A 24560-nucleotide genomic window follows, 5' to 3' on the forward strand; every position below is an offset into this window, starting at 1 on the left:
GACTCAAATTCAGGCCTCATGGTGGCATGTACTTAATATTAATCAACCAATACAATTGAAATCCTCATTTTTGTGGACTCATCTTTGTTCATTCCTAGAAAGTGGAAAGTGGCACTTAAGAAGACCTCTTGGCATCTAGCAAATAACCAACTCTAAGCCAAATCCCTACCAGCTGAAACTTAAGCTACTTTTAGAACTACTCCTTCGGATATAAAATAGTAAGCTCACCACCCCAAGTTAAACAGGTTGGCCAAATAAGGCCCGATTCCTATTGCTAGTGCAATGGAGTCTATGTGCTTTATGGTCATTTCACTTGGCGCAAAGGATTTTTCATATGCCTAGAGGGTAGCTTGATTCATGCGAAATTTTGGTATCTTTGCTTGTTTGGCAACCCTTTCCACACATGGGATTAAGCTCATGGCAGGATTGGAAAATTAAGCAAATATTGATCTTGATATTCCAATCAAAGCTAAGGTATAGCTTGATTGGATCATGGGTTGGCTTAGTATGAACACTCTTTGGTGTGAAGTGTTTATTTGGCACATGATGGGGGTCTCCCACTTGTTACCCTCTTAATGGCTCCTACCTCTTTTGTACATCATCTGAGACCTGCCATCATAGGATTCTGGCTTTGCCCAGTCGCACAAAGCATACAGTCTCTAATGTCTCGAATTGGGTGTTCAATTGCCCAGGGCACCATGTATCCAAGGGGCTATGTTATTAGTGACCCCTAGCTAGCAGGTTCCATGCAGCCACATACGCTGTAGTCTTCCACTTGGCATAATTGGACTATCGAAAATGCATTTGTTTTTTATTCCCATTCCGGACTGCACAGGTCTAGAAGTAGAACAATCAAGTGTTTCACATCTCAGCTGTGACAATATACATTTGACAGCCATGGCACAACAGTCCCGCTTCCACATTCTGGATTGCTGGCATGCAAAATCCGACCTCAACACCACACAGGGCCAATCTTATATCGCCTGCTAGTATTATTGACTCTCAGGATGTGCCATCATAGATTTCAGCCATGGCATGAGCAGTCCCACATGCACCCTTGATTGCTGCTCTGCAGAATCCATCCTTGACAGCAGTCCTGTAACGCCTACTAGTATCATGGCAAACATCTCCCCAGTAACATTAGCGGCACACAAGAAATTTGGCATTTTGTAGTTTGGTTCCTGTTATGGCATGAATTTGGAGGGTCGTATTTAAGGCCCCAGAACTGGGTGGTAGGTTTCGAAGTCAATGGATTTTTCTCCACATTAAGACTTCAGATTCCGCTACTTAGTTGAATGACTCTTGCTAGTTGAATGACTCTTGCCTTTGTTAGAAAAAAAGAAAGTGAAGTTATGCAAAGATAAGGTCCAGCCAGATCTGCTGCATCGGACTATGACATGACAATTCAAATAGCATTTTAGTCTTGCATTCGATCAACATATATAGGCAACATCAAATAAATCCAGAATACATGAAAACCTTCATTGATCTTTCTTGAAAAGTGGCTTTCCATTGATATTCTAGAAGATGATACAAATTAAAATCCAGCCTGAAGAAACTGAATTACAGAGCTGAAAGTCAGGACAGAACTGCACCTTATAGTTCTTTAAACCTATACACAAGCAGACTTTTCTTGTGTTGGAACATGACGCAGGCAAAGAGATCATAGCTTGTTTTTCCTCCGGAAGAAAGAGGAGTCACTCTGCTGACCAGACAGCCCGATCCTACTGAATATGCTTTGTCTCTCAGGTCTATCTCTCCAACCCAACTCCCGTGCCCTCTTCTCCCAAATCTCTGAGATCTTCTTTTGTGCTGCCACAGCCAAATCCGACTTCTCTCGTGCTTCTTCACAAGTTTCCATTCCAGCATTGCATTTTTCTGCCTCTTTCTGATATTGAGACGCCAGTTTTTTTGCATCCAGTAATGCAGAGTCAGCATGCGATTGACTTTCTTCAGCCACTGTTTCTTGTAATTTGAGCTCCTCTGACAACAACTCCAGGGAAGTTTTGTCCACATCCTCCTTCAACACTGGGTCAACTTTATCACAATCTGAAAGAGAGGAAGACACAAGAAAGATGAAAAGCCTTTAGCACCACAAGAGAACAGACAGTTCTGAACCCTACCTTTCTCACACCAACCAGTTGTAAAACACAAAAATTGGAACAAGTAATATTAAGTACTAGGATACAATTGGCAACCCATCTTCAAGAATTATTGTCCCTGGAATGACCACATTGTACATGTACACTGTGGACTGCTGAATTCCACAACAGTGACAGCACTCGTGTCAAGCAGAAGAGGCACTACTCAAAGCCACTAAAACATTATATCACTAGGGCAAGCATTGGAAAGAGTTCCAAATGTGCAAAACAAGCAACATGTGACAGTTCATTTAGCAAGGGCCAACTTTTGATATAAGATTTGAAATAGGAAACCAGCAGCTGTAAATGGACATGTCACTGGGATTTTTCAAACCTTGGCTCACCAATTCAAAGCTCAGAGCATGTGCCAAGCCATGTTATGTGCATGTGTCCTGAAGCATACACACTTCCACATGTCTAGTTGCATGCCTTGTCACATTCCAACTAAATCAAATAAATGTCTCCAGCTCTTATGAACCTTCATGATCGGTGTATATCATTCTTCTTTTAGAACGACTTAAATATACCTAGTACATGTATGAAGCCTTTTCTCACAGAATGCAACTCAAGTCTACATAATCTAACCAAGAAAGTTTTCGATGATCAAGTACCAGATGTTGGGCTGTTGCCAAAGCCTGCACAAATAAAAACCCAAAGTGCAATGAGTGTTACAACAGAAAAATCATTAGCCTCCCTCCCTCTTGAGGGTTCAGATTAGGCAGGCAAAGTGACACTCAACAGAAAAATCATTAGCCTCCCTCCCTCTTGATAGTTCAGATTATGCAGGCAAAGTGACACTCAACATGCACCACTAAATTACTAACCACCAATGAGCCACTATTGACAGAATTCTCCAGCTGAAATAAAAAGCCCAACCTTTTAAATAGAACACAAAAAGCAGAAAACCTAATAGACCACTATTTCATGCAGATAAGCAGCCTAACAGGTCATTTGTGTATGGTAAAACTCCTACAGAAAAGAAGGCACTGTTTGCTGCAGATAAATGCTTTATTTGGAACAAGGGACGTTGCTCTTGGACGGCCACATCACAAATCCAATTATAATTCTGAGAAAGAATGACAGAAAGGCAAGAAGCCTAAGCCATGGCCCATTAGCAGTCAAATCGGAATGCTACAGAGTTTAAGCCATACTTGGGGCATAGTTAGGGATTAGATATCTTTGGTGTTCTTTGATTCAGGGGCCCCTGCTCTCTCTCTCTCTCTCTCTCTCTCTCTCTCTCTCTCATTGGCAGCCAAGTTGGGAATCCAAGATGATGATATGGGTCCTACATGCAAGGCTAGTATGGTGCCTCTTGGCCACACAAAGCCAGTAACCCTATCATTGACAAGAAACGTTATACACTGTGAGGACTTTCATATTATGCCTCTCGAGGGCTGTGATATACTACCGGCTATTCCATGGTGTCACAAGGTTCTTCCAATGGTGGATATATACAATATGAAGATTAATCTTAACAAATAGAGAAAAGTGTCACGTTTTGGATGTTAAGCTTGTGAGACTACGCAGTGGAAGAGTACACAAACATGGAGAGGAAAGAGAACAAAGAGATAGCAAGAAGAAAAGAGAATGAAGTGATAATCTGCACTGAATTTGAAATGAATGCTGAATACAATGACCAACTGATCAGTCCCTGCATGCAGCCCAAAGCATCAATGAGCACCTAAAACCAACTGAAAAAGAAATGCATGCTCTAGAAAGAGCTGCCTCCTCTGTCAAGACACATGATAGATTGAATGTTAGAACTCCTAATGTCCCTGTCTAACTCAAACTAAGGCTCATACGCAAAAGATAATTGTGTGTATTACACATGTAAGCATGGGAAAGAACGTGAGAATGACAATTCCTTGAACTTAACCAACTCCATCAATTATCACCATGAAAATTAGAAGATAGAGACAAAAAATAGTCAACACCACGTTGAGAGGAAAACAGGCCCCTCCCCCTTGACAGTAATTTATCGAAACAAAACCATGGGCAACAAGTACTTGAACCATATACAAAAGGGCTAATTTGCTGCAATTTTGAAAATTAGGGTTTTGAAACCCTAATTTCTGCAAACTCTGATCAGCAAGTTGATTCTCTTCTTTAGTGTTTGGATTAGATCAAGCTAAATAAAAAATGCTTCTTGGATGAGAGAGAGAGATAGGAGAGACCTCCAATATATAGGTGTGGAGCTTAGGTGTTCAAAAGTGAAAAGTAGAGGCTACAAATTACAAGTGTTTGCTGAAAATGATAATTGTAGGGACACTTGTCTCTTCAAATTGACACGTCCGCTTCTAGATGCCACATGTCACGTTTTTAGAGAAAGAAGCTTCCAAATCTTCTACTCTAAAAATCTCTCAAATGATTAGAAATTTGAGATAGTCGCTGTAGACAAAATTGTTTCTTGCGAAATTCTGAAGCCTTCAACGCGAACAGAATTTCCATTTGAGTAACTTTCAAAAATAGTAACATCCTAAATTTTAGAAGTTGCTGAATTTAACTTTTGGAAAGCTTCATTATACAGAGTTTACCAGTTGATGATTTATTTCTTCGATCATGAACATCTGGTTTCACTTTCTGAAACCACTCATTATATACGCCTCTAGTCAATATAACACACAAACTTGGATGGAAGTTGTATCCATATCACGCACAAACTCATCGACATGAAATATCTCCTCCTTGGTTTTGAGAATAGGTAATAAAAGTGGTTTTTCATATATGATCTCAAATGGCGCTTTACCCATAGAAGTAAGAACTGTGTTATAGGCATATTCTATCAAAGGTAAATACTATTCCCATTATTGGTTGGCTTCATAGCAATGACACTTCAACATATCCAATATTGTGAGATTGGCTATCTCACTTTAGACATCTGTTTGAGGATGATAAGAAGAACATAAACTCTGTACCCAAATTTTCAAAAAGAGCTTGCCAAAAGAGACTGGTAATTCATGGATCTCTATCATCCACAATGTATTTTGATAACCCATGATACTCAAAAATTTGTTGAATAAATATTATAGCCATATATTGAGACTTGATAGTCTTCTTGACCATCTGTTTGAGGATCATAAAAAAAAGATAAGCTCTGTACCCAAATTTTCAAAAAGAGCTTGCCAAAAGAGACTAGTGATTCGTGGATCTCTATCACCCACAATAGATTGTGATAAGAAGAAAATAAGCTCTGTATGCAAATTTTCAAAAAGAGCTCGCCAAAAGAGACTAGTGATTCATGAATCTCTATCACCCACGACGGATTATGATAACCCATGATACTCAAAGATTTGTTGAATAAATATTATAGCCATATATTGAGACTCGACAGTCTTCTTGACTGAAATAAAATGAGTCCGTTTACTAAACCCATCAATAATAGTCTATATGTCATCATTGTCATTTGTTGATTTTAGCGAGCCATGTTGGAAATAAAGACTCATCATGCCTTTTATAGTTTTCGAGTGTGCATGTATCCTTACGCATGTATTGGGAATAAAGGGTCATTGTGCCTTTTATATGTGCACAGGTATGAACACACCCTTCGCACATTTGTACTTTCATATAAATCTATCTAAAACCTAAAGAGGTACACTAGTCATTGTACCAAATACCTATTGGATCGTGTCTCACTCTCTTCTCTGCACTCTCTCTCTCTCTCTGCCAAGAGAAAGCATTGTGTGTCTCGATCCTCACGTTCACTGTCATAACAAACTGGTATCAGAGCTATGGTTAAGGTGTTCACGCTTCTTAGAAACCGTGTAGGTCAGCTTGTCATTGTTCTTTCACTGGACAGACATGCGACATCTCTACAATCACACACAGGTCAAAAACGTCGTTTTAGTCAATCGCGAGCCTACAAGCCACGTCAGATTGCACGATAGTTGCTGTTGGAGAGTAGGCGACAGACAAGTCGCAAGCGGGCAGCAATTGGCGATAGACAAGTCACAGGCAAGCAGTAGTCGGCAAGTCGCGAGCTATAGGCCACACGTTGCGGGCGACCTCACTGCAATCGACCAGACCGGTGATCAATGTCCACTGCAGAAGCGACAAAGCAAGCAGGCGGAAGCGGACCAGGTATGCGCGTGACAACAGGACTTTAGGCGTCGACAAGCATAACAGCCATCACGTGACGAGTTAGGGTCAATGGACCCTCTCCCCGTCTTTTTTTTTTTAATCAGTTTTTCCTTAAAATCTCTTTTGCCCCTTTTCCTTTGCAGGCATTCATGCGTGTAAGCACACTTAAAGATTTTGGGCAGATTTGCGTCAGAAATTTAGGGATTTGTCCAAATTTAAAGCGAGCAAGACACAACATTGATATTTGTCTCAGAAATTGCAGAAATTTGTGACATTTTGCCTCCAACATTTGGGGCTTTTCATGTACATGTAAGAATTGGGCTGAAATTTACCCAATTTCTCAACATTGATAGACATTGAACCCCGTGCAATTTGGGGATTTTGCTGTTTGGGTGAAATTCGTATATCATTTAGTCATTTTATGTACATGCGGGTTTAATTCCATGCAATTTGGACACCTAGCACTTGGAAAATTTGGGGATTTTGCTTAAATTGCTCTATTTTGGCAAAATTGATTTATTTTGTGCATGTCAAATACAATGCAGATGTATGGTTGATGCTTTGAGCATAAAAATTTTGGGGCTTTTGACCGTGCGTGTCAAATTTTGTGCTTGTGGCTACATGTACAACAAAAATTGCAGCTAAAATTTGGAACTTCGCATGTAATGTGATGTATTTGTCCTTGGAACAGCTGTAATCAGTTGTGGAGTGTCGTAGCACAAGGTTTAGTGCTTCTGAAAATCTATTTGCAGATCTGAAATTTCTGCTTTTACGTGGTTCTTTATTGCTGGTTGGTACTTGTTTGTACCTTGGTCACTTGTGTGACAGTTTGGGCTTGCACTTGCTGAATTTTTTGTCCACATTTGAACTAAAAATCATGGCTGGCAGCAATGACAGCAGTCATCTCATGCACATTAAGAAGCTTAAAGGAACACATAACTTTGCAATCTGGCAAAAACAGTGCTATAATATCCTGTTGCAAAAGAAGCAAGCAAAGGCGATTAAGACCAAAGGGGCAAAGCCCGCAGATATGGAACAGGAAGACTAGGATGAGTTAAATGAGCTTGCACGCTCAACCATTGAGCTATCGATTTCTGATGCCTTGTTGTTTAACATCGAAGGTTTGGATTCTGCCTATGCTATTTGGACTCGACTGGAAGAATTGTATGCCCAGAAGAGTGCCGCAAGCAAAGTTTACTGGCTGAAAAAGCTTATGGATTTGCATATGAAAGAGGGTACAGCAATGTCTACTCACTTGAGTGAGTTTAACTCCATTCTCAGCCAGCTGGTTGCCTTGGAAGTTCATGATTGATGAAGAAAATAAGGCTACGTTCTTGCTTTGCACTCTACCAGAAAGTTGGGATACACTCAGGACTGCTATGAGCAATTCTAATGCACTCCTTCTGTATGCTGATAAGAGAGTACTCAACTCATGGAAGAAATGAATCGACAGAACAATGCATCCAATAAGTCTTCCAGTGCTTTGCATACTAGGGGCAGATCACAGCAAAAAGGCAAATCTGATAGCAAGGGACACAGTAAATCACGTGGTAAGGATGTTGAATGCCATCATTGTGGCAAGAAGGATCATTTTAAACGTGACTACTACAAATGGAAGAAAGAGAAAGGAAAGGACAAGAAGAGAGATGACAGCAAGGAAGAGAAGAAAGAGAGTCAACCTAAGAAGAGCAGTGTCAAAATTGAAGAGGTGAATGTAGTCACTCATGACAGTGACAGTGGGAATGATGTACTCTTTGTCTCTTCACACTTTAATACGCATGCTTTACTTGCAGATACTAATGATGACATGCATAATTGGATTCTAGATTTAGGTGCTTCCTTTCATGTCACCCCTCATTGTGAGTGACTTTCTGACTATACAAGGGGTCCACATGGTGTTATCCATCTTGGGGACAACTACGCATGTGACACTACAAGTATTGACAGTGTGCAGTTGCAATTTCAGCATGGTTTTGTCTTCACACTTCAGCATGTATGGCATATACCTCAGCACAAGAAGAGCTTGATTAGCACAGGGCAACTAGATAACGCTGGATTTCATACCACCTTTGGTGATGGGAAACGGATGATCTGTAAGGGATCTAGAGTGATTGCCATAGGTTGTAAAAGTGACACCTTGTATCCTCTCCATGTATCTAGTGTACATGACCATGTTGCCGTGACCGAGCAACCAAGTGTTTCTTTGTGGCATGGCCAGTTGGGTCACATGAGTCAAACTAGAATGAAAGTGCTTTCTCGTTTGGGTTACTTGCCTTGTCTTTGTTATACTAATTTTGAGCATTGTGATCATTGCGTTTATGGTAAACATGCACAAATGTCTCATAAGAAGTCTCCTTCGCTGAAATCTTCTCCTCTAGAGTTAGTACATTCCGATGTATGTCAAATGCTAGGGTATCTTTAGGGGGAAAGAAATACTTTGTTACCTTTGTTGATGATGCTACACGGAAGGTATGGGTTTTATCCTATTCATAGCAAGAACGAAGTGCTTGGCAAGTTTCAAAAATTCTTGGCATTGGTTGAAAATCAAACTGATAAGACACTCAAGTATCTTCGCTCTGACAATGGTGGGAAATATGTGTCCAAGGCCTTTTAGGCATTTTGTGACAACAAAGGGATAAAGAGGGAGCTCACTGCCTCTCATAATCCGCCCCAAAATGGTGCTACAGAGCATATGAATTGGACCATTCAAAACAAAGTCCGTACAATGCTGTCACATGCTGCTTTACCTAGGTTTTTAAGCAAAGGTTGTTATGACAGTCGTACACTTGATTAATCGGTTACCAAACAGGCTCACTCTCTGCTCTGCACTCTACACTCATTCCCTCTCTCTCTGTGTATATCTCAACTATACTCAATCTTGATCCTCGCGCATACTTGTCTTTAAGCCAAAAATAAAATCCATAGCAATGCTTTCCCAAGGTTGGCTCAAAATTGGTAATGGTTGCAAAAGCCTTGTAGACATTTCGCGATCAAACTTAATCTTTTGGCACACACTACATTCTTTGATAAATCAGGTGAAGTATCATTTTCTCAAGCATGTACTTGACAACAAGAGCATTAAGTTAGTCAAGGTACATACAAATCCTAACCCTACATACCTTCTCACGAAGGGTCTTCCAATAGAGCGGTTTGCTCATTACTGCCAGATGATCAAGGCTCGATAGTATATGTGCATTTCAGCTTTGTACATACATAGACTTAGCTGATTCTTTCCTCTACCTTCAAGCATGTTGCCTTTAGGTGGGAGATTGTTGGAAATAAAGGCTCACCATGCCTTTTACGGGGTTCGGGTGTGCACGCAGCCTTATACATGTACTTTATATATATTATCAAAAACCTAAAGTAATACACTTCATCATTGTACCCACATTAAGTCTCATGCTCTCACTCTCTACTTTGCACTCTGCACTCTGCACTCTACACTCATTCTCTCTCTCACTATGTATATCTCAGCTGTACTCAATCTTGATCCTCGCACACACTTGTCTTCAAGCCAAAAATAAAATCCATAGCAATACTTTCCCAAGGTTGGCTCAAAATTGGTAATGGTTGCAAAAGCCCTGTAGACTTTTGGCGATCAGACTTAATCTTTTGACACACAATACATTGTTTGATAAATTGTTCAATATCTTGTCGAAGACTTGGCCAAAAGAAATACATTTCAAGTGCCTTGGTTGTAGCAAAAATACCATGATAAGCCACATAAGAAGCCGTACAACATTCTTCCATTACTTTAAGCTTGAAATCTTTAGTAAAGCATAGCTTATTCTCCATCGAAAGAAATCCATCTTTAATAACATAGTAGTCTACCCTTTTACCAAGTTGTAAACTCTACCAAATGATTTTAAAATCTTCATCAGAAGCATACATATCCCTTTATGAACTACCTTGTCTTGATTTCCAGGAACATGCAATATTTGAAAATTAAATTAAGCTAAATAATTAGCCCATTGAATATGCTTTTCAAAAATCTTTAATTGGATGAGAAAATGTCTCAAACTATCATGGTCTATCTTTATGAGAGATTTTCCACCTAAAATCTTTAGTTGGTTGAGAAAATGTCTCAAACTATCATGGTCCATCTTTATGAGAAATTCTCCACCTAAAAGATAGTCTCTCCAATCTTTTAAAGCTTGAATGATGGCCATTAACTTCTTTTCATAGGTATAGTATTTTTTTCTATATTTTGCAACCTTCTGCTTGCATAAGCAACTACATGTCCTTTCTAGTTTAAGACTGCACCAATGCAGTCTCCTAAAGTATCACATTCCACAAAGAAAGGTTTCGACAAATTAGATATAATCAAAACAAAGTCATTTGTTGATATAGAACTTTAGAGCTTCAAAAGCTTCATTCTCTAGTTTGGTCCATCGGAATGCCACTGCTTTCTTGGTTAAATCATACAATGATCCTGCAACCACTGCAATGTTAAAATGCATGGATCTAGAGCATGGCTATGGTAGATGATAGATGTAAACAGGACTCATGAAGTCATAGAGTTGACAACTATTTATTACACAAGTGAATTATATTCCAGATTGAGACTTGAACTCATAAAGATAATCTTGTATATGTAGACAATGACACAGACACTTGAGTAAAATGACAAAAGTACTATGACATTTTTTCCAAATGAAAGGCAAATACAATGCTTTATAGCTTGAGGATAGTTAGCACTTTCCACCACTATGCTTATGGGATTGAGCAAGCCTACATATCCTTAGCCCAACTGCTCCATACAAAAGGGGTACGCTAGGTGTGATTGCCTAATTCTCAACACCCCTCAATCACAACCAGAAAGACACAAAGTGTGTGGAGGCTTTAGTGAGTCACCACCTGCATAGTGTGGACGCTCCATAAGCATGGTAACATATCACTAAACAAAGCTAAGTGTGGGCACCAAAAACATGATGGACATCCAAAAGCTAAGTATACAAAGACTATAGTGCCAAATTACATGAGGAGTTTATAAAGCTTATGACAAAAGTATTAGGGCAAGGTTATACAAGGCTTCCAAAAAGTCTATTAGAAAGCTGCGAATAGAAGGACTGGTGAGACTTGTCCTTCTGCTCCTGATAGTCTTCTTCTTCTTCTTTTGCTCCATGGTCTTTTTCTTCTTTCACTCTACAAGATAGACCTTCTGAGACCTCTTTGGCATAAAAAAATTTCTCAGTATGTCAAATCTTTTTGCAGAAGTCACAAATTAGTTGGTCCCTTTTGCCTTTGTTCATGTTTCTCTCATACAATAGTTGTCTATCTTTTGTAGTTTCTTCTTTTCCTTTAATCTTTTTTTCTTTTTCTAACAAAGAGACTTTAACGTCAACCAATTTAAGGTTTGGCATATTAATTAAAGTGGTTGAAACATTATCAAAATCTGGAGGTAAACTTTTTAACAAAACACCAATACAAGTAACTTCATCCATTTTCAAATTTATTCCTGCAAGTTGGATTAGAAGACTTTCCATGTAGTTCAGATGAGATGCCAAGGATATATTAGGCTTCATGTCTAGTCTAAAGAATTCAATCAGCAATCCATACTTAGAAGACTTTGACTAGGTGCCAAACAATGTGTCCGATCTATCCCAAATGTCGGATGTGTCACAAGCATCCACATGATGGATGTAGCTGTCATCCAGCCCAAGCTTTATGATGGCTTGAGCCTTGTCATCATTTTTCTTCCATATTGCTGCAAGGCCAACGTCCCAGAGCTTCTTCTCTTGTCCATTAGTGATGGCCCATAGACCCTTCTTCATCAGGAAAAGCTTTATGCGGATTAGCCAAGTATGAAACCCGACTCCTTTGAAGCGACATGTCAGAGAGTCTTTGCCCATGCTTGAGTGGCTGAAACAGTAGAAAATCCGCACCAAAATTCTTTGAAATAAGCTGACTTTGAATGTGTCGAGAGACACAGACAATGGTAGTCGTAAATAGTATCAAGAGATACTAGCTTGATCTTGAATCTTCCAAGTTGGATCTTGAATCCCTTCCTTAATGTTGAGAATAATAGCGAACAACTGATAATATATCAGCAAAAAGGTTGAGCTTGAGTGTACCAAGGAAGTAAGAGATTAGCTTAAAGCACTTGATGTCAAGCTTGATGATGCTTAATCTGCAGGTTGATTGCTTGATATTCAGACAAGAAGCTTGATCTTCAGGATTGCTCCAAATCTTCTTCTTGACGGTTCATACTGTCAGAAGTGGAGCAGCGGTGGAAGCATAAACATGTGCTGAAATAAACTGCTGAAACACAAGACAAAAAGAGAAAAAGAAAAGAACACGATACAGATGAGAACTCAGATGTATGCACGGGAAATGGAATCCATATATCTGAATACAAGACAGTCGAATACAATAGTGGGTCACTGGCTGTGTGGGCACTGGCACTGGCTCTGGCTCCTCTCTCTCCACAGAGTCTGCAGATGGTGAAGTGAAGTGACTGACTAAGGAGGAGCACTGAGTATAAATAGGTTGAAAAAGTGGGGAGCAATAATGCTGATCGGACAGCATTAATGCTGGCCGACTGGTGCATAAAATGCTCCACTGGCATAAAATGCCACACCAGAAAAATACCTAAAATACCTAATAAAAATGCCAAGCCCAGATCAAGCTCAGACTCACACATGAGCTGACAAATACTCTGCTAACACATACTTCCTAGAAACTTCAGATCTGAGTAAAGGAGGCTTCAATTGACTGAAAATAGTGGGAAAAGTGAAGTGAAAAAGAGCTTGAAGAGTACTTGGCTATGGCAGATTAGGGTTTTCAGAACAGGGATCTGATTTTTTGGTTGGGGCAACTTGTACAATGGATCATTTGAGAAACCCTTTTAGTGGAAGATAGCTTAGGTACGGAGCTTGCAATGCCCTATGGTCGTGGACAACATCGTGCTACTGCACAGAATGAGAATCGACAGGTACAAACAAAATTTGGTGTAGTTCAAACAACAACTTTGAATTTGAGCAATGCTGGGCTATGGTAGGCAATGTCGAGCTTTGAGATAAGAGAGAGGAGCTCCAAGAGCAAGGAGAGAAGTCTCCAACCCTGTTGAAGTAAGGGAGCTATTACCAGTGCTCACACAACCAGTGACTCACTGTTGTATGCAACTCTCATGTTTGATATATGGATTTCATTTCCCAAGCATATCTCTAAGTTCTCCTTTGAAGTATTTTTTCCAGCTCTTTGTGTTTCTTTGTTAGTGTATTTGGACTCCATTCAATCAATATCCAACCCTTTGCATTTCTTTTTCAATGGATTTGGACTCCATTCGCACTCGACAAGTGGTGATCAACTTTAGCATGTAACAATTTGGCCAACTATATTATTTTATTCATATCTTTGAGGTCAATCAAATTTTTCAACTCCTTCGAGATCAAGTCAACTAGTTTTTGGGTTTTTTGGCTATATGCAGCCTACCTCCAATGGCTGCCATCATTATTCTTGCAAGTTTTAACACACTCTTAACATTATTCAAGGATTCTCCTTGGTCTTCTCTAAAAAGTGAGGTTTCACTCTAGAGAACTAAGGTTTAAAATAGCACAAACATGAACGTGTATAGTCAATAGCTCACACAAACACAAAAAGCATAAATCCTACACGCAAACAAAGAAATGCATGAAACCATGACAATGCAAAACACCATCCCTCATTCCATTCTCACCTAGACAAAATCAAGACCTAGTTCTTTGATACCATGTTTTAAGTGTGGTGGGCTGAAGAGAGGTTAGAAGAGAAAGAGAAAGTATGCATGTTTGCAGCATCACAAGATCATACATTTAGTTAGCAACAAGACAATGTAAAGCATAAATAAGAGCTATGAGGACAAATACAAAGCAACTCAATACATGATAAATTCACAGATGTATTTCACATGCTAATGCATCTAATACATGTCAACACAAGGTGTAAGGTTATCAAAGAAGCAAATGGTGATGATCGATACTATGCACAAACACAAAAGACATAAAAAGCACCAACCAAGTGTGAGTGAAAAAAAAGAGAGAAACAGAGAGAGGAAGCATAAAATGAGGGAAGAATACTACACTAACTAAAGAAAAATGTTGATACAATGATGATGGATAGATCAGTCCCTCCACAACCCAATGATGAGGGAAGAATACTACACTAATTGAAGAAGAATATTGATACAATGATGATGGATTGATCAGTCCCTACACGCAACCCAGATAATCGGCGAGGGCACCAAACAGGGAGCCAGTAGTAGCAAACTCAACGAGTAATCACTAATATTCGGCCAATATGACTTTCAAATCATCCCCTTAATGGAAAACTCTTGAAGCTTGAAATCGAGATTAATACGTGGAGTGCAATCTCAAGCTACATAGCAATCGATGTGATAACTCCAATACGATAACTCCAATACTCAGATACGAGGGAAAAATGCTTTAATTGAGAGTGGAACTCAAGAAGCAAACCCTGCATTAACTCAACATTGGCTATGGCATTGTAGGCTCGCCATTGACGAATATGATCAAGGTGAGCTAATCGCGGATCTGCCAACATAGGCTTGGTACCAACGATGAGATCCCAAAGTCCCTGAGATTTGAGCACTTGTTGCATGAAGTTCGACCAAGTTGTGAAGTTCAACTCGTTAAAACGAGTCTTATCCGTGAAGGCATTCTTGCCCATTGCAACAAAAGTGGTAGTACTAAGAGATGGAGGTGTGTAATGGGGGTAGGGTGGATAGGAAGGATAGGCAAATGAAGTGGGGTACTGACAGATGACTCAAAAGAAAACGATGAAGCCAGAAGAAAACAGTCGGGATGGATCAGCACGAGTACTTTTTTTCACCTCCCAGCCTTGCCTAGTATATTGCTGGCCAGATCATCGTGATCCGATTGCCAGCCGTCAAACCTTGGTGAGTCCTACTATTCTTGGACTCTCTTAATTTCTAGGCTCCCCTTAACCCCATTCGGACGCCCAAGAGCCCGGACGGTCATCCTCGTGCGTGTTCCCCTTGATTCACCTTAATGTCACATTAAATGTTACTTTAATGTCACATTCAATGTTTGTGACCTTAACGTCACATTAAATATCACTTTAATGTCACATTTCCTTCCCCTTAAGAATCGGTTTCATCCTCGAAAACGATACTTGGAAGGTCTAACTGTAAATCGGGAAACCTTTTCTTTAAAGTACTTACTCGCTCCCATGTTGAGCTTTCTTCTGAACAATCTTTTCACTTAACCAAACATTCTTGATAAATAGTATTCCTTGTTCGTCTATTACGAACATTTAATATTCTTTCTGGTTCATGTGGATTAGATTGGTCATTTAATAGCTCCTCAATGTCATCATTTAAGATTAAATTATCCAAATCACCCAGCTTCTTCCTTAATTTGCTTACATGAAAACCTGGATATATTTTACTACCAGCAGGTAGTTGGAGCTTGTAAGCCAATTCTCCCACCTTTTTAAGTATTATGAAAGGACCACAATACCTTGGTGAAAGCTTTGAACATTGTCCCTTTTTCATAGTTTCAGTCTGTTCAGGCACCTTAAGATAGACAAATTCTCCTTCTTCAAAGGAGATGTCTCTTCAATGAGGATCTGCATATGCTCTAGCTCGATTTTGAGCTTTTTTAATATTTTCTTGAGCAAATTTTAACATACTATTCATATCCTCCAAAAAGTCTTTAGCTGCCTGAACCTTTTGCTTATGCAGTCCTACTGCAAAAGGAGCTCTGGGCTGAAACCCATACATTAACATAAATGGACTATATCCAGTGGAAGAGTGCTTGGCACTGTTATATGCAAACTCTGCTATCGGTAAATACTCTTCCCAATTAGTTTGCCTTTTACTTACATATGCCCTAAGCATATCTTCAAGGATTTGGTTAACCCTTTCAGTTTGCCCATCTGTTTGGGGATGATCCGCCGTACTCATGCTAAGTTTAGTATCCAATTTCCTAAATACCGCACGCCAAAATTGGCTATCAAATTTTCTATCCCGATCAGAAACTATATTTGCCGGAAGGCCATACAATCGGTATATGTTCTCTACGAACAATCTAGCCAATTCTGGTGTTTTAATATCAGTTGAAGTTGGAATGAACCTAGCCATTTTGGTTAACCTATCCACAATCACCCACACAGAGTCGTGCCCCCTCTGTGTTCTGGGTAAAGCAACAATAAAGTCCATGGAGATACTCTCCCATTTTCCCGAAGGAATTTCTAGTGGATGAAGAAGTCCTCCCATTTTCAATCTTTCAGCTTTATTAACCTGGCATTTATTACATTTGACCACATAGTCAAGGACGTCCTTATTCATTCCAGGCCAATAGAACTGCCTTTTAATAAGACTATAAGTCTTATTAACTCCTGGATGTCCCGCGCTAGGGGTATCATGACACTCAAAGAGTATCTGGCGCCTTATTTCTGTATCTTTCGGGACACATACCCTAACCTTGTAGAGTAAATAACCATTATCAATGGTAAAATTCTTCCACTTGAATCGAGTTTGAGCAACCCCTGATGCTCCATTTCCTTGTTGAACATCCTCAGATATTGTTTCCTCAGTAGAAGCACTTTCATTTGGATCCCCATTTTTTATTGCTTCCCATATGTTGGAATATGCTGGATCAACCTGGCATTTCCCTTTTAAAGATTCAAGCAAGTTGGAAGTGAACTGAGTAAAACTCAATTCATTAATGATGGGCATTCTGCTGAGTGCATCAACTACTATATTATACTTTCCTTTTCTATATCTTATCTCATAGTCGAACTCTTAGAGGAGTTCGGCCCATCTGGCTTTACGCCCGTGTAAATCCGGTTGATCATTAAGCCACTTAATGCTTTCATGATCTGATAAAATCAAAAGTTTGGCACCGTACAGATAGTGCCTCCATTTCTTCATTGCATGTACTATTGCATACAGCTCCCTATCATAAACAGAATAATTCTGTTTTGCACGGTCTAATTTCTTGCTTTCAAAAGCAACTGGTCGGCCTTCTTGTAATAAGACCGCGCCTATTGCCTTATCACTGGCATCAACTTCAACCACAAATGGTTTATTGGGATCCACTATTAATAATACTGGAGCTGTAGCGATAGCTACCTTAAGTTTTTGAAAACTTTCATTTTGGTCTGTTCCCCAATTTAAACTTTTTCCTTTCCCTTTAAGTTGGTCTGTCATTGGAAAAGCTATTTTGGTATAATCTCGAATGAATCTTCGATAAAATCCAGATAAACCTAGGAAGATCTACAGCTCTTCCAGGTTCCTTGGAGGTGGCCATTCAATAATTGCCCGTACTTTTTCTGGATCCATGTGTCAGAGTGCAGCGGTGCGGAAGCGTAGGACTGAGAGTGAGAGAACGCAGAGAGAGAAGGGAGAGAAAGAGACAGTGTACACTGAAGATCTGCTGTATAAAGAATGCTGAATACAAAGATATACACGGGCGCAGTGCGCTGGACTGCGTGTCTCCACCTCGACGATGCGACCTGCTGTCCACCTCGAAGTCTGCTGCAGTCTGCACTGTCTGCTGTCAGAAATCTGCGAACAGAGACAGAGATCTGCACGGCACCGGTCTGTAATCTGCGACAGAGAATGAATAGCAGACTGCTGAAAACGTCAGCAATAAATAGGCGAAAATCTGCCTAGGATGGGGCGCCAAAATAGGGCGCAGCCTGATAAAAATCAGCTGCAGGCAGTCGGACTGCCACGTGGCAGTCCGACTGCACAGTCCGACTGTGCAGCTGGACTGTGCAGCTGCTGCCTGCTGCTGCCTGCCTGAAAACAGGCTATGATCTCTGACACCCCCTCTCAGAGCCTGGACAGGGCAGAAGCCTGAGGGATCTGGAATGTTGCCGAAGCAGAGCCTGAGGAAGCGCCTTCGTAAACAAATCCGCAAGATTATCCTCCGTCTTGCAATACTCCACAGTGATGGTCTCATCCAAAAGCTTTTCTCGGATGAAGTGGTACTGGATCTCAATGTGCTTCGTCCGGGCATGAAAAACAGGATTTCTCGCCAAGGCAATGCAACTCTCATTGTCACATCGCAGCAATGTAGGACGAGTCTGGTGGCACCCAAGCTCCTCCAACAATCTCCGAAGCCACACAACCTCGCATGTGGTGGAAGATGCGGCCCGATACTCCGCCTCAGTAGACGAAAGGGCTACCGTGGGCTGCTTCTTGCTACTCCATGAAATAACACCTGCACCCAAAGTAAAGCAGTAACCTGTTGTAGACCGCCTGTGGTCCACGTCACCGGCCCAATCCGAGTCGCTCCAACCTGCAAGTACAAGATCTGACCCATCTGTCCCTGCGGGGTAATGAATCCCCAAATCAGACGTCCCCCTCAGATACCGAAGTATCCTCTGAGCAGCCTGCCAATGCACCGTCTTAGGTTCACTCATGAACCCTGCCAAGAGCCCAACAGCAAAACATAGATCAACCCTGGTGTTGAGAAGCCAAATCAAAGACCCTATCAACTGTCGATAGCGGGAAGCATCCGCCAAAGGAGAAGCTGAGTGGGAAGTGGCCTTCCAGTTCGGATCCATAGGAGTAGAGAGGGCCCGACAATCTTCCATCTCAAAAGACACCAAGAGCTCCTGAACATATCTCTGTTGGGAGAGAAAGATCCCCCTCTGAGACTGAAAAATCTCATGTCCTAAAAAGAAATGGAGTAGCCCCAAATCCGTCATCTCGAACGTCCGATGTAAAGCTGACTTTGTCTCCTGGACCTGCTGTGCATCATCACCTGTGACAATCAAATCATCAACATATAATACAAACAGCACACAACCATCCTCGGAAGTGTGAACATACAGCTGCGGATCGGCCTTGGACCGCCGATATCCCAACTGAGTCTGAAGGAACGAATCAATCTTCTCGTTCCAAGCTCGCGGGGCCTGCTTGAGACCATACAGGGCCTTCTTCAACCTGTAGACTTTCCCATCTGAAGAACCAAAGCCAGGAGGCTGCTCAACGTAGATCTCCTCCTTCAAATCACCATTCAGGAAGGCCGACTTCACATCCAGCTGATATACAGGCCATCTCCTATGGCCAGCCAAAGCAAGAACAGCTCTAATGGTTGCCATACGAGCTGTAGGGGCAAAGGTGTCATGACAGTCAATACCTGGGCGCTGGGCAAAACCCTTAGCAACAAGGCGAGCCTTGTGCTTATCCAAAGTACCATCACTGAGATATTTGGTCTTGAAGACCCACTTGACTCCAATCACCTTCTTCTTCGGGGGGCGTGGCACAAGTGACCAAGTGCCATTCCTCTCAATAGCCTCCAACTCAGCTTCCATAGCTTTCTTCCATGGGGCGGACTGTAAAGCCTCCTTCACGGAGGTGGGCTCTCGATCCTGCATAACGCGGGACATCAAACAATAATTGGAGCACACAAGCTCCGAAGAATGCGCCTGGTGCCTCCGTGACCGCCGCGGACCATCCTGCGGTCCCCACTCCTCAGGAACCCCCTCGATCCCTGAATCACGGAGTGTGTCACGGGCCCAGCGAGGAGGAGGCCGAACCTCCCCTCGTCGTTCTCCATCAGTAGAAGACTCTGGAATGTCCACCAGTGGTAACTCCTCAGAAGGATCCGGTGGAACAGTAGACTCTGTGTCAGAAACAGAATCATAATCAAACGGCACAGGCTCCAATGGAACTGTAGAAGGAGCCAAACTCTCCCCTGGATCTCCAAGAACGGGATGCTCCTCACCCGTTGAAGAAGCCGGAACCTCCACAAACCGCACATCACGGCTAGTATATACATCCCGCTTGACGGGATCATAGAGTCGGTAGCCTTGGGACTGGGAGCTGTAGCCAACAAATACATGTTTGCGGGAAGCCGCTTCGAATTTGTCACGGTGAGCTTTGGGAATGTGAACATAGGCATCACACCCAAAGACCCGAAAGTAAGAAACATCTGGCTTCGATCCAAAATACGCCTCAAATGGAGTCATCCCTTCCACGGCCGAAGTAGGAGATCGGTTAAGGATGTGGACTGCAGTAGCCACAGCCTCGGCCCACAGAACCTGAGGGGTCTGTCGGTGCTCCATCATGGTGCGCGCCATCTCGATCACACTGCGGTTCTTCCGTTCGAGAATACCATTTTCTTGTGGAGTATTCGTATTGGCAAACTCCTGGTGAATTCCTCTATCTGCACAAAACCGAGCAAATTCATTAGAGACAAATTCACCTCCCTTGTCGGATCGCAAGGTCTTCAACTTCCGGCCTGATCGGTTCTCCTCAAAGAGAAGCCAATCCTTGAAGTGCGAGAAAGCTTCTGATTTTAGTGCCAAAAAGTAGGCCCATGTCATCCTGCTATAGTCATCCACGATCAGCATGAAGTACGAGCTCCCACGCAGGGACTCATTCCTCATAGAGCCACATAGATCCGTAGAGACTAACTCCATCGGTGAAGTAGACCGCCGTGAAGCGGTGTGGGGAATGGCATCCCGATGCTGCTTCCCCCTTATGCAGGAGACACATGGCTGCTGGCTCACCACTATATCCGGCAACCCTCGAACAAGCTGTCCCCGTGACGCCTTCCGAAGATAGTCATAGTTCAGGTGACCAAACCTAGCATGCCATAATTCAGACTGTGACTGTGAGGTAAGAAGAAGAGTAGAGAGGGCAGTGGAAGATTTCACAGCTGTAGTGCATGATAGAAAGAGAAAGGATCGAATCCTGGCATTCAGTTTGTCCCAATGAGACTGGGCCCTGGCCAACTCCGTACGAGCATCGGAAGAGAGTTTGGACTCATCTCTTACCGAGGGCCGGTCAATATCTTCCTGTACCAACTCCGCCAAATCATAGGACTCCAGAATGGCCAACATCATAACGCGCCAAATGCGGTAGTTGTCGCCGTCGAGCTTCTGATCTGTAGGAAGAGCCGGTAGGACAGGCACCTTCCGGTCCATAATCGCCTAGAACTCCAAGTCCATCTCTGTAGACATCTTCACCTGCAATGCCTTCTCAAACGCAAAAGCAGCCCCCTCTGACTGAGTAGACTCAGCCTGCTAAGGCTCTTCAGCGTCCCGAAGCTTCTTCACCTGCCGGAGGCGATGAAAAAGCAAAACCTGCACTTTTAGGTTGAAAACTCAAACTTTCTCCGCGACAAACAGCAGTAAACAGCAGCAAATCCACCACCTGTACTCCTTTCCTGTGCACCCACACTCGTTTCAGCCTTGTTCCAAGGCGCAGCTCTCCTGTCTGCCCTTAAACGCAAAAAACGCAAATTTGTGTCGCGATGGAAACTCCTCTTCAGGTTGATTCTGCGCTCAGTCAGCCCTCAAACACTGCTCTGATACCATGTCAGAGTGCAGCGGTGCGGAAGCGTAGGACTGAGAGTGAGAGAACGCAGAGAGAGAAGGGAGAGAAAGAGACAGTGTACACTGAAGATCTGCTGTATAAAGAATGCTGAATACAAAGATATACACGGGCGCAGTGCGCTGGACTGCGTGTCTCCACCTCGACGATGCGACCTGCTGTCCACCTCGAAGTCTGCTGCAGTCTGCACTGTCTGCTGTCAGAAATCTGCGAACAGAGACAGAGATCTGCACGGCACCGGTCTGTAATCTGCGACAGAGAATGAATAGCAGACTGCTGAAAACGTCAGCAATAAATAGGCGAAAATCTGCCTAGGATGGGGCGCCAAAATAGGGCGCAGCCTGATAAAAATCAGCTGCAGGCAGTCGGACTGCCACGTGGCAGTCCGACTGCACAGTCCGACTGTGCAGCTGGACTGTGCAGCTGCTGCCTGCTGCTGCCTGCCTGAAAACAGGCTATGATCTCTGACACCATGTTGATTCCCTCTTTCGAGATAATATGCCCCAGATATTTGACCTCTTGTGCAAAGAATTCACATTTAGTTTTCTTTGCATAAAGGGAATGTGTTGTTAACAGTTGGAATACTAATTGTAAGTGTTCTAAATGTTCTTCTCTTGATTTACTAAAGATCAAGATATCATCCAAGAAGACTACTACAAAATGTCCTAGATAGGGCCGTAAAACACTATTCATCAGCTTCATAAAGGTAGCTGGTGCATTAGTGAGGCCAAAAGGCATCACCAAAAAATCATAATGCCCGTATCTAGTACGAAATGCTGTCTTGGGAACATCTTGTGCCTTAATTCTTACTTGGTGATAACCTGATCTTAAATCTATCTTTGTGAAGAATTTTGCCCCTTGCAATTGATCAAAAAGATCTTCCATTCTGGGCATAGGAAATTTATTCTTCACCGTTATTTTATTAAGTGCTCTATAGTCAACACAAAGTCGCATAGAACCATCTTTTTTCTTTACCAGTAAAATTAGTGAAGCCCAAGGTGAATTACTGGGTTGTATAAACCCTTTATCAAGATAATCTTTGATTTGTCTTTCAACTTCTTGATGCTGTGTTTCACTTAACCTATACGGTGGTTTAGAAATAGGGTGTGTATCCCTATTTATGTCAATTGGGTGATTTATATCACCCCTATCTGGTGGAAGGCCACTTGGTAAATCAGAAGGAAACACATCTTTAAAATCATCTAACAAACTACTTAATTCATTATTAACATTCAACTCACAAACATAAGAAAATTATTGCTTTATATTACAGAAAGTAAAAGTGTTCTGTACTGGAAGAGACCATAACATATATACCTCACAAACTTCCTTCTTCATCAACTTCTGAACTTCAATAGAACACAGCAAAGGATTATCATATGCTTCATGTTCACCTTGAATAACAAAAGTCTTACCATCCCTTTCAAATTCCAGTGTATTATGGTGATAACTACGTTTTAAGGATGGTTCCAATCCCCATAGCCACTCCCTCCCTAAAGCAATATCAGCTCTTTCCATGTTCATAATTTGGAAATCAAGTTTATATTTATATCCTTGAATCTCAATTTCCAAATTGGATACCATTGTATCCCATATTTTATTATCTTGGCCTTGCATCATACGAACAACATATTGATGCCCACTCTTTTGTTGGGGAAGTTTCAATTTTTTGACAAGTGCATAATTTATAAAATTATGTGTGGCAGAGTCATCAATCGTGACTCTAACCCTCTTTCCAGCTATCAATCTATGTACTCTAAGTAAATCATGTGGCCCAAAAGTAGGCTGCCACATAGAAGTTGACATACAATACTTATATTGTACATTCATGTGCAAGACCTCTAAAGATTTGTACTTTTCATACCCCTTTAATTCTAAGGTCTGCACTACATGGATTTGTTTTTCTTTTCCCTTGCCCTTGTCTTTATCTTTTCCTTTGTCTTCCCCCTTTTTCTTTTGAGGGCAATTCCAAGCAGCATGGTTAGGGGATAGGCAATTGAAACACAACTTTTCTTTTTTGGCCTTATCAAAGTCATCAGGACTTAACTTTTGCCTCACATATGGTTTCTTTTCAAAAGGTTGTTTTTTACCCTTAAAGAATGGCATTTTCCTTTTAAATTTGCCCACAAATTTTGAGGTTTCCAATTCCTTAGACTTGGGCTCCGTATCAGTGAGACTAGTGAGTGTACCTGGACGCATACTATCTTCATGAATTAATGCAAATTTAATTGTCTCTTCCAGCGTCTTAGGTGAACTCCTTTTTACTTCCTTTTTACAGGCTTTGTCTAGTCCCCTAATGAATCCTCTTGTTTTTTGGAATTCATCTATTCCTTCCAATTTGAGGATTATCTCACGATATTCCTCAAGATATGTCAGCAGGGGTCTTCCCTTTTGTCTGGCATAATCCCAATCTTCCCAATTTCTTTCCATTTCATTTTCAGGAAGGAATTCTTTCAAAAAGACGGATTCAAATTGAGCCCAAGTTTCAGGTATTTTATTTGCCTCCTTTAAAGTTCGCCACCATTTATATGCTTTGGGTCCCAAAGTTAAACTAGCCTCCAGTGCTTGGAGATGTGGTGGGGTATTTTTAAGTTTATGTAAATCTTCCCATTTTTGGAGGAAATTAAAGATTGTATCTTTATTCCTATCTTTTTCCTCTCCGTGAAATTGAGGGGGTTTTATATCTTTTAAAACTGGATTATCTCTCAATTTATGGTGGGGTTCCTTAGGATCTCACATAGTCATATCTAAATCTTTCGATGAAGATGGGACATCCGAGGTTTCTATCTTATTTTTATCTCTTTCCAACAATAAAGTTAATTGAGATTTTATTTTAGTGAGTGTTTGGGTTAAAAATTCCATTTGAACCCCCTGAGCTTGCACACGAGCAGTAAGATCATCAAATTGCTCTCGTGTAGCAAAAAATTCTTCCCACTGTTCTTCTTGCATTTCTGGTTCATGGGGATCTACCATAGGGTGGTCCCCAGAACTAGAACCTTCCATTACTCTCTCTTTCCCTTTTTCTG

The 24560-nt window shown here is 41.5% G+C and overlaps 1 protein-coding gene across 2 annotated transcripts in view; it reads right to left on the bottom strand.

Annotated features, from left to right (window-relative positions):
- Positions 1–1484: 1484 nt before the first annotated feature.
- Positions 1485–24560, bottom strand: part of LOC148022685 (uncharacterized) — a 28241-nt gene continuing 5165 nt past the window's right edge. The window contains exons 2-3 of one of the 2 annotated variants that reach the window (XM_087695636.1): positions 2753–2776; positions 1485–2049 (exon numbers count right to left, since the gene is read on the bottom strand). In XM_087695636.1, coding sequence (XP_087551762.1) covers positions 1664–2049; positions 2753–2776 — 410 coding nt within the window. In that variant the 3' untranslated portion in view covers positions 1485–1663. The remainder of the gene's footprint in view (positions 2050–2752; positions 2777–24560) is intronic. The other variant, XM_087695637.1, reaches the window with a different exon arrangement.

The sequence above is a fragment of the Lygodium microphyllum genome, chromosome 16 (genome assembly GCF_053477565.2).
Source record: "Lygodium microphyllum isolate KBCC chromosome 16, Lygodium_microphyllum_v1.1.10, whole genome shotgun sequence".
Classification (NCBI taxonomy): domain Eukaryota; kingdom Viridiplantae; phylum Streptophyta; class Polypodiopsida; order Schizaeales; family Lygodiaceae; genus Lygodium; species Lygodium microphyllum.